Source organism: Aricia agestis, chromosome 22, assembly GCF_905147365.1.
Source record: "Aricia agestis chromosome 22, ilAriAges1.1, whole genome shotgun sequence".
NCBI classification, from domain to species: Eukaryota; Metazoa; Arthropoda; class Insecta; order Lepidoptera; family Lycaenidae; genus Aricia; species Aricia agestis.
The window spans coordinates 6,088,613-6,100,427 of record NC_056427.1 but is presented as its reverse complement, the minus strand read 5'-3'; the positions used below and the strand labels follow the sequence as shown (position 1 = coordinate 6,100,427).

Sequence of the window (11,815 nt, the reverse complement as noted above, 5' to 3'; positions counted from 1 at the left end):
GTCGGCATACTCTATCATTCTGTCTACTCTGCCTCTGCTGCTCTTCTAATGTTGCGAGTGTACATTTTTTTTTTATTTATTTATTTATTACAAATCACAATTATCATTACAGGTTAAAACCTAATACAATAGAGCGTTACTATTACTTACATAAAATTATATTCTAGCTTACTTGCTACACAATATGTGACCTTGGTGAACTCATTCAATGAGCACGTAAACAAATCGACCGTGTTTGCGACCGTGTTCAGCGTCCGCAGCGCCCGCGTGAGCGGGGCCATCCGCAGCAGGTTGGTGCGCGCGCGCGACACCTCCAGTAGCGGCGGTCGGCGCCGCCGCTCCGCGTACCCGTCCGGCACACTCAGTTGCTCCTTGCAGCACAGCTGGATTGTGCGTTTCACCGCGCAAAACTTTAACTACATAAGTAGCTAAAGCTACTTCCCTCCTAGCTTCTAATTTGTAATATCCGACCATACCCAGAACAAATAGCGTTGGATACAGTAAAGGGTAACCTGGGTAAGCCCCGTACCTCTTGAGGTATATGAAACGCACAAATTTGTTCTGGATACGGTCTAGCATTTTAATGTACTTGTCTTCGTACGGGGACCAAATGACGGCATTGCCTTCTAAGTGGCTTTTCACTAGGCGACATACATAGCTGTATGTCGCCTAGTGAAAAGAAAGGCGACTGTAGTTGCTCTACTTCAGGTGGCCCGTTTGGTCGTTTGCCTCCTAACTTAATAAAAAATCGCTTAGCAGCGCCTTTTAATCGAGCGCATTATTATGAAACCATGTCTGCAATAATTGTTGCGGTCATTTAAAAGCTAAACGTAATGTTTGATTACGTGGACATTATGAGGATGCTCATGGGTTATAAAAGTATAAAAAATGTAACCCCCTTCGTTGCGCTCTTATAATGTGCGCTTATATAAAGTCGAGGAGGAACATCGATATACCCACAAATAATTGTTTTTTTGTATGTTCGCGAACACCTTCGTCGTTTATGAACCGATTTTAATGATTATTTTCTTGTTACAAGGAAGATATTTCAGAGGTGGTACCACGATAAATAAATACTGTTTGAAATCGGTTTTTTCGTGAAAAATTTATTAACTGCACTAAGCAAAGCACTGCATCATAATAGGTGCGTATAAATTCGTATGATTCACTGCCTTCTTAACTTATACAACTTCTATTGGCTTCATCATGAGTGCCCCGCTGTCATCTTCTACAATAACTTGTCCACCATAATTATAATCCACATACACATATTGTGTACCAACTATAACGCTTGGCAAACGCATCATATTCAAATACTCGTTGACATCAAAAACTCTACCACTGAACGGTATAAAGAAGATAGCATATTGACAATAAATATCTCCAGCGAGCATAGCAGCATATTCTATGCTTACATCTAAACGTGCGCGTATAGCTTGCATGGTTATGGTAGCATTCTGACCAGGTTGTAACGTTAGTTCTACGTCAGAAGTAGCAGACATCGTTCGGGCTTTCATCTCCTTCTCTTCTGTATCCCAACTAGTTACATAATTCATGCGGTTAGAAAAGTTTATGTTTAAATCTCTACCGACAGATATGTCTTCGTTTGCAGACCAACGGACGCTCATTCGTTCAACAATGTCCTCTCGTAAACCCATTTTGAACGAAGCTGGCACGGAACTGTTGTTGATAAGCTCTTTAAAATACATAACCACGGTTTTCTTTTTAAAACCGATTACCTTTGCTGCGGTTGGCTTCAGAATTGTATAAATATCACGATATCCATAATACGAAGCGCGTTTTACGTGTACATAATCCGGTGGTGATATATCTGCAATGGATAACCTGCATTTTATTTCGGAATCTGTCAAACGGAACGTTTCGATTTCTAAATCCGACACTAGCGCCATCTCTGATCCGAAAGCGACAACTGTCGCGTCCTGATGTTTACTCTGTGGCACGATTTGAACGTGAATTTTGCATTGCACCGCGAGAAATTGCAGTAAAAATATAAGCAACATATCGCGACGATGCTCTGAACCGAACTGAGGGTCTAAATTGGTGTATCCGCAATTGAAAGTGTTGATATAAGTGATAAATTGTAGTTCAATAAACATTTAGGCAGGCCCTAAACGCTGCGAATTTTAACTGCGCGGATTTTTTTTCGCAATTCTGTAAAGCATTGAATCTTTTGAGAGCAACGCCACCGTCGTCTAGTGGTTAAGAGCGTGGTTCTCGACTCGGAAGTCGTGGGTTCGATTCCCGCGTTGGAAACATGTTATTTCCAAGTTTGGTTAGGACAATGCAGGCTGATCACCTGATTGTCTGACAAGTAAGATGATCCATGCGTCGGATGGGCATGTAAAAAGTCGGTCCTGCGCCTGATCTCTCGCCAGTCGTGTCGGTCTTCCGTCCCACTGGGTTATGACTTATGAGAGTGAAGGAATAGAGAGTGCTCTTGTGTACTGCGCACACACTCGAGCACTATAAAATTACTCCTGCGTACCTGGCCTGGTTTCAATGAAACTGGCCACCGTCACCGAAATCGGTGTGGGGAGTATTATTATTTTTGAGAGCATCCGCACTGCCAATGAAAAAAAAATATGAATAAATTCGAGAGAGTAGGTACAAATCAAATCCAAAATTTCTAAATCAAAGTTAAAATTTGCAGTACGCAGTGCGCACAGACCCTTAGAAACAAATGCTTTTTTTCTATCAAAGCTGAAGTTTGCCAGTCTGTTACCTCTTGCGATTTAAAAATTAAAATGGTATGGAGAGAATTTGAGAGACGGAAAAAGACGTCTAGGATAGATTTCGATACAGAAAAATGTAATGTAGAGAAAGCGTAGTTCTCTGCGAATAAACCATAAAGTTAATATAGCTACCTAGCGGAATAGAGCAACAATCTCGAGCTGTCAAACGAAACCGAAATTGGTTTCATCTGTGTGAAAAATATGTATACGTACTACGTATACACTTACACAAGCATGATTGAACATGAATTCTATGAGATTAAATTGTCAACGTGCGGCACGTGCCGACTGGACGTCAAAAAAAGAGTGCTGCTGTCATGTATCACACGTCTCTTTTTACCACGCAGTGTTACTGATAGTGACATCTCTCTTGCTCAGGCCTTTGTTTTTCTATTCCGCTAGGTATATTAACTTTATGGAATACACGAATTTCGGTGCTGTGGAGCTGTGGGCGTTTCTAGTACTTAATTATATTTACGAGCAATATCGTCGGTGATTCATCTAATTTTGTAAAATAACGTCCTACGACAATGGCAGTTCAATTCATTAGCAGATTCATAATTGAAACTGCGGGGCTAAATATCAATTCAGCGACGATATTACGAGCAATATCGTCGGTGATTCATCTAATTTTGTAAAAGAACGTCCTACGTCAATGGCAATTCAATTCATTAGCAGATTCATAATTGGAACTGTATTGCCATTCTGAAAAACAATAAAAACGAACATGACCGGTTTTTTTTTCTACATTTATTTATGATTTTATGAATGATCCACGAAATATTTGATATAATTGTTATATTTTATGTATTAAACTGTACATTTATTGTATATTTGTTCTTCACTCTGCATCCTCTATCAGTTGTATCACGGGGAGTGCTCTGAGGAATTGTTCGGAATCATACCTCCTGCAACTTTTCGCCATCGCCCCACGCGAAAAATATACTTACCATCCTCATCACCGTGATGAGTGGCAGTCTTCCACCGTGCATTTTTCGCGTAACTTTCTGCCGCGCACTGTAAAACTCTGGAACGAACTGTCACCAGCAGTATTTCCGGACCTATACGACCTGCAAACCTTCAAGAAGAGAGCGTATTCCCTCTTAAAAGGCCGGCACCTGCAGCTCTTCTGATGTTGCGAGTGTCCATGGGCGACGGTAGTTTCTTTCCATCAGGTGACTCACGACTCACAAAATTACGCTCGTTTGGCCTCACCCTAAGGGTTCCTTGTTGACTACGGAACCCTAAAATATGCGTCATGTCGAATTTTTTTTTTTATGAAATAAGGGGGCAAACGAGCAAACGGGTCACGGCTCACGGTTCACTGAATAATTAAATTAATCAACAATCTTGCGCGTAAATAAATAGTACGAGCACACCCGCGTGCACATGTCCGTGTTCGCATGGAATGGCGCGTAATTTCAAACGCGGTACAAGACGGTAAGTATAGATGTCCGCATCTGGCACAGTAAAATTTAATACAGACAGACAGACGGCCTGACAGACCGGAACTATAAGGGTTCCTTGTTGACGACGGAACCCTAAAAAGTAGGTAAGCACAAATCTTGCGAAAAAACTTTGGTGCTCGAAGTTGGGCTTTGAGGGAGATTTCGTGCGTCTACTAACATGAACGGAAGGTGTCGCGTCGAACTGGCATCGTTGCATACCAAAAATTACCGTTAAAAATATCAGTATTAATAACGTTATTTTTATACCTATAGGTATCTAAAAATGTTACCCACAAACTTGTATGAATATTAACGAAATGTGTCGCGTCCAACTGGCAACGTCGCATACCAGAAAATAACGATATTTTTACCGGTAATAATAACGGCATTTTTAAACTATATTTAAATGTTATGTTACCTACTAGATATCGTTAAAAATATCGTTAAGCTACCCTCATAAAAATAACGGTACGTAACGGTAATTTTTCTAGTAATCGATAACGTTATGAAGCCATGCTATATGCTGGCAGCATTTTTTACTTTAGTCATGTTTTGTATACACAAACTTCAAAGTTTTGAAACCGACTTTGTAATTTTAAATTTCATTAGTCAAACAATTTCTATAATGTATTACGACATAAGAATAGTTCTAAGATCAAAGATGACATTTATAGTAACATTCGATGATTCTGCTATTTGACAGAAAAGTAATTCGGATTTATTGGACCATTTTTACGACTTTTCATAGAAAAATGTCAAACAAATGAATTGCTTAGTACGAACCATTAAATTAATTGCACGTTAAGACAAGTTTAAAAATGAATCGTAAATGATTCATTGTATGATTCAACTAAGTGACCATTTTAACCCCGCAGTATTTCCATTATGAATAACATAAAAACGAACATGACCGGTTTTTTTTTTTTACATTTATTTATGATTTTATGAATGATCCACGAAATATTTGATATAATTGTTATATTTTATGTATTAAACTGTACATTTATTGTATATTTGTTCATTAAAATCATTTTATAACTAAAAACAAATGTTGTTTAATAATTTCAATATAATCTTCAAATATCGTTATATTTTCGTAACGTTACTGCCGCAAGGGCATCTATGCCCATATAACAATATGAAAATTTAACCGATACTTGAAATTATTAATTATATGGAAACATAATATGGTGATTTTGATTTAAAGAGAAGTATCCTAACTTGGCGACGAAACCAATCTGCCCAAGGAACTGATTGGACTCTTTCAGTACTGGTACGGTCATCAGAAAAATAGTGTAAAATGGGCTGGAGTGTTTTCTGAGGTGTACGGGTTGGAGTGTGGGACGAGACAGGGGGGGATAAGCTCGCCCCGCCTCTTTAACCTGTACATGAATCGGCTGATAGGTGAGCTCAACAGCACCTACATAGGATGTCACGTTGACGGCGTCTGTATCAATAATATAAGTTATGCGGACGATATGGTGCTGTTGAGCCCATCGATCAGTGCGTTACGCAGGCTTCTCCGTGTCTGTGAAGAGTATGCGGTGGAACATGGGCTCAGGTATAACGCTAATAAAAGCGAATTTATGGTTTTTAATGCAGGCGCTGACAGGAGTCGCAGAAGTGTACCTCCTGTGAGTTGTGACTCTTGGCGGTGTGCAGCTGAGAATAGTCGACCGAGTTAAATATCTGGGTCACTGGGTCACCGCCTCTCTATCAGATACGGAGGACATAGAGAGGGAGCGTAGAGCGCTATGTGTGCGCGGTAATATGCTGGCACGTAGGTTCGCACGATGTAGCAGGGACACAAAAATAACGCTCTTTAAAGCGTAATGTCAGTCGTTCTACACGTGTAGCCTATGGGTCAGATTTACGCAGCGCTCATATAGTACGCTCAAAGTCAGGGCTGTAGCTAGAGTCAAATTTGAGGTAGGGCAGCGTCGGTTACAGGTAGGGCGGAAGCAAAAAAAATCGGTCAAGTGCGAGTCGGATTCGTGCACGAAGGGTTTCGTACCGTTATAGATAAAAAATAGGCCAAAATTGTGTTTTTTGTAATTGAGCCCCCTTTAAATATAAATGTTATTTGTATTATTAATTAATTAAGTGATTTCGCAAAAATGTCCAGTGCCTACTGTTGCCATTAATATCAATATGCAGCAAAAAAGGCCAAAAAACACGAATCCTTAAATATTGATTTTATTTTGTTTTTAGTATTTGTTGTTTTGATTAATCTCTAGGTCAATGATGTATTCAATTCATTCAATAGTTATTCTTAGATACTTAAAAAAATTCTGTGACAAAGCATGAGCACTATATCTAAGAACTACATATTATTAAATCCTCAATTACGAAGAACAAGCGAAAAATATGGTTAAACTTCTGGATGTAGCGATCCACGTGTGAGTGAGAGTGAGGAAATAATAATTAATTGTTGGGTTGGGTGATACGAGTCAATAGATACGACTAAAAATATATTTAGATTATTATTGTTTCTGCAAACTTATTAAAATAATAATTAATAATAAAATAACATAAAATATTTAAAACAGCTGAATTCTACGATTCGCCATATTATTAAAAATGCGAAGAACTTCGTTCAGATCAACTTTTTTTGTTCTTTTTTTTTTCAAAGGCCAGAAATACCATACCAGCCATTCTTTCGTGACCCATTGACAGTCTTTGAGGCCTATTAATTGCAGTTAAAGTTGAAAACGTGGACTCGCACACTGCAGTACTACATCTTTTTTTTTCATTAAGATTATAATTAAATGGACGCATCGCTTCATGTAATCGTGATTCAAATGCCATCTATACACAGAACAAAGAATTATTATCGACGACTTCTGTGGCCCAATGGTTGGGCGTGTGGCAGCTTAATCCGGGGGTCGCGGGTTCGAATCCTGCCAACGGAACAAAAAGTTCTTAAAGGTACAGTGGATTTCGTTAGTAACGACCTCGGTTGTAACGACATTTTGGTTATAGCGACGCCAAACTTACGCCCATGAGTTTAAAGCATACTTTCGTAAGAAATTCTTTCGGTAATAGCGACTTCGGATGTAGCGACGATTTCGGGTGTAGCGACTTTTTTTATGACCCCTTTGTGACCGGTTCCTAGAAATCCCATGCGGATATTGTGACTCAGTTGACAAAGGCAAAGACTCGTTTATAAAACTATTAAGCTTTCTTATTCTTTGTTTACGTTCACAGATGTTCAAACAAATGCTTTGCTTGTTACATGTAGGAATGCTAAGCATGCATTTTGTTAAAAAAATTAATCAGTAAGACAACAAATTCCAATGAGTAAACAGTGTTTCTTAAACTTGTAAATATGGCTCCTAGACGTAAATTTACAACCAATTACAATTATTATCAGCGGAAGCGATAAAAATAAATAAAGACTCTCAAACAGTTCTGTTTATTTGGTGAAGGCTAAAATAATTTAGATTTAGAAGGAATTATGACAATGGAATACACCTTACAGCGTGCACTGAAAACTAAACTTAAACAGTGCACTATAACACGTTTTTCAATAAGACCCATGTATAATATTATAATTGAATAATTAATAAGTAAACACATAATATGCATCTGTTTTTTTTATTATTTCGTATATTGAGACCTCCGGATATAGCGACGACATTTACATGGTCCCTTCGGCGTCGTTACAACCGAAATATACTGTATAATAAAAATGTTAACTATATAATGTATAGTTTATATAAGAATGAAGTATATTTCTGTTGTCTAATACCTGTAATGCAAGTCCTTTAGGTCTTCCTTTTTAGGGTTCCGTACCCAAAGGGTAAAAACGGGACCCTATTACTGAGACTTCGATGTCTGTCCGTCTGTCCGTCTGTTTCCAGGCTGTAACTCAAGAACGGTAATAGCTAGAGAAATGAAATTTTCACAGATTATGTATTTCTGTTGCCGCTATAACAACAAATACTAAAAACAAAATAAATTAAATATTTAAGGAGGGCTCCCATACAACAAACGTAATTTTTCTAACATTTTTTGCTTAACTATCAATGATGACAACAGGTAGGCACTTGAAATTTTCACAAAGGCCTTAATAATATATGTAATTTAATAAATAATAATAAAAGTTAAAAAAATTTAAGGGTTAGGTAGGTAGGTAGGTCCCATACTATATTTGCTCTATAACGGTACGTGCGCGGTATAACCCTTCGTGCGCGGGTCCGACTCGCACTTGGCCGATTATTGGTATTTTTAAGGTAGGGCATTGTGATTTTAAGGTAGGGCATTGCCCCACTATGCCCCCCCCTAGCTACGGCCCTGCTCAAAGTCCAGTACAACAACATATTCAGGATGCTGTTTGGTCTGTCGCGTTATTGTAGCGCTTCATCTATGTTCGCTGAGGCACATACAGACTGTTTTCAGACAATTATTAGAAAGAGATGTGCCTCGCTCTGGTCGCGTGTGCAAAACAGTCCAAACAGACTCCTGAATGTGTTGGGTAGCAGGTGGGATTCCATGTTGTTGAAGCATTGGGTGCAGCTCCATGCTCCAATAGCCCGGTTCCCATATATTTAATTTTTAATAATATTTTGTAATGTAATTCCAATTTCTTTTATATTTTACTAACACTAGAATAAGGACATATTGTTGTAACTAACACTATGGATGAAAATCTGAAATAAATGAATTGAATTGAATTGAATTGAATTGAATATGCTACCAAAAAGTAAGATTTTGCACCAAGGTATGCTATGGTTCCGAAGATATTAAGAGAACTCCGGATTCCTTAAGATAAAAGTTTGGGGGTTCCGGCGTTGTTTTACGAAGAAAGCATATTATTATGCTACTATGTAAATTACATTCATCATCATCATCATCACTACCATCACACCACAGACCAATTATACATAAGACTCTTGAATCCCATAAAAAACAGCGTGTCTGCAGTTTTTAGTTCTCATCTGAACGATAGATGGCGTTGAGTGTATCAAATTAGCCTAACAAACAAAAAATACAATAAATAAATGCACCATCTAGTAGACTATTTTTAAAACACGTTCACAAACTGCAAAATTCTCCCAAAGATGTCGCTGATTAATTTTAATCGGAAATGACATTTATTAAAGCTTTCTTAACTCTTTTAGTTTTTGGCTCTTTTAAAATATCTATATTTTTTTATAAATATAGATACTAAAAAAAATGTTTTTTTTTTATTCCGTCGGCGGGATTCGAACCCGCGACTCCCGGCCTGAGCTACCAATGCGCTCATCCATCTGTTTTTCTGACATTATGTATTTCTATTGCCGCTATAATACTAAATACTAAAAACAAAATAAATTAAATATTTAAGGCGGGCTATATGTAGCTTCACTCTGCATCCTCTATCAGTTGTATCACGGGGAGTGCTCTGAGGAATTGTTCGGAATCATACCTCCTGCAACTTTTCGCCATCGCCCCACGCGAAAAATATACTTACCGTCCTCATCACCTTGATGAGTGGCAGTCTTCCACCGTGCATTTTTCGCGTAACTTTCTGCCGCGCACTGTAAAACTCTGGAACGAACTGTCACCAGCAGTATTTCCGGACCTATACGACCTGCAAACCTTCAAGAAGAGAGCCGGCGTATTCCCTCTTAAAAGGCCGGCAACGCACCTGCAGCTCTTCTGATGTTGTGAGTGTCCATGGGCGACGGTAGTTGCTTTCCATCAGATAACTCACAACTCACAAAATTACGCTCGTTTGGCCTCACCCTAAGGGTTCCTTGTTAACTACGGAACCCTAAAATATGCGTCATGTGACATGTCGAATTTTTTTTTAATGAAACAAGGGGGAAAACGAGCAAACGGGTCACGGCTCACGGTTCACTGAATAATTAAATTAATCAACAATCTTGCGCGTAAATAAATAGTACGAGCACACCCGCGTGCACTGTGCAGTGTTCGCTGTAAATAAGAACAAGTATGACATGTCCGTGTTCGCGTGGAATGGCGCGTAATTTCAAACGCGGTACAAGACGGTAAGTATAGATGTCCGCATCTGGCACAGTAAAATTTAATACAGACAGACAGACGGCCTGACAGACCGAAACTATAAGGGTTCCTTGTTAACTACGGAACCCTAAAAAGTAGGTAAGCACAAAGCTTGCGAAAAAACTTTGATGCTCGAAGTTGGGCTTTGAGTGAGATTTCGTGCGTCTACTAACATGAACGGAAGGTGTCGCGTCGAACTGGCATCGTTGCATACCAAAAATTACCGTTAAAAATATCAGTATTAATAACGTTATTTTTATACCTATAGGTATCTAAAAATGTTACCCACAAACTTGTATGAATATTAACGAAATGTGTCGCGTCGAACTGGCAACGTCGCATACCAGAAAATAACGATATTTTTACCGGTAATAATAACGGCATTTTTTAAACTATATTTAAATGTTATGTTACCTACTAGATATCGTTAAAAATATCGTTAAGCTACCTTATAAAAATAACGGTACGTAACGGTAATTTTTCTAGTAATCGATAACGTTATGAAGCCATGCTATATGCTGGCAACATTTTTTACTTTAGTCATGTTAAAGTTTTGAAACCGACTTTGTAATTTTAAATTTCTTTAGTTAAACAATTTCTATAATGTATTACGACATAAGAATAGTTCTAAGATCAAAGATGACGTTTATAGTTGATGATTCTGCTATTTGACAGAAAAGCAATTCGGATTTATTGGACCATTTTTACGACTTTTCATAGAAAAATGTCAAACAAATGAATTGCTTAGTACGAATCATTAAATGAATTGCACGTTAAGAGAAGTTTAAAAATGAATCGTAAATGATTCATTGTATGATTCAACTAAGCGACCATTTTAGTTATGTCTGTTAACTTTACGCTCAAACCACTGTTTCTAGTAAGTACTTAATTTTATCAATGCGAAAGTTTCCTGATCTGATCAAACCACTTTACCTGGATGGTTCAGACTTGAGATGTTGCCTGCAATTTCGTTGCACTGAACTTAGTTTATAGAGCGGAAATGTAGGCCGAAACTATACAATTTGCCAGGATGGAAACTACTCTATGTTTTTTCTCGCTTCTCAAAGTATCTCCATACCACATCAAAATCAATCAGGTAATTTTAGCGTAAAAGAGTAACATTTTCTATGTTTTATACATTGCAAATAAATGTCTTACCTATAACTGTACAAGATGTAACAAAACTATTAGGAGGCGACCAAACTTCGTAGATTTACTTTCGAACGAATTTTTGGATGATCATAATCGATAGTGCCTTATCACACTGGCGATTAGCGAGCGATTTGAAAGCGACGCGACTGCGCAGCGCACACGCCGCGATTGCATGCGTGCACGTCGCGACAGCGCAGCGTCGTCGCGGCGTGGCGTGGATGCCATTTTGTACACAGATTATTATTACCTATATATAGTAGACTCGTCTTGGGAGTGACGTCAGAATCCATGAGTTGCTGCTGAGTGTCCAAAACGCCGAAGGCAAGCTGCGTGCACGCAGCGAAATCGCGACGTCATCGCGGCGTGAGCGCTGCGCAATCGCGTCGCTTTCAAATCGCTTGCTAATCGCCAGTGTGATAAGGCCCTAACGCTTACGATTAAATCTTAAGCATA

The 11,815-nt window shown here is 38.6% G+C and overlaps 1 protein-coding gene across 1 annotated transcript; it reads right to left on the bottom strand.

Moving 5' to 3' along the window:
* Positions 1-689: 689 nt before the first annotated feature.
* LOC121738033 lies at positions 690-2,031 on the bottom strand. The gene has a single exon (XM_042129845.1). It carries the CDS (start codon positions 2,019-2,021, stop codon positions 1,182-1,184), a length of 840 nt encoding a protein of 279 aa, XP_041985779.1. The 5' UTR covers positions 2,022-2,031; the 3' UTR covers positions 690-1,181.
* Positions 2,032-11,815: the final 9,784 nt, after the last annotated feature.

What these genes read in the sequence shown, in the direction of transcription:
- LOC121738033 (XM_042129845.1), bottom strand. Translation starts at nt 2,021, where the DNA reads ATGTTGCTTATATTTTTACTGCAATTTCTCGCGGTGCAATGCAAAATT.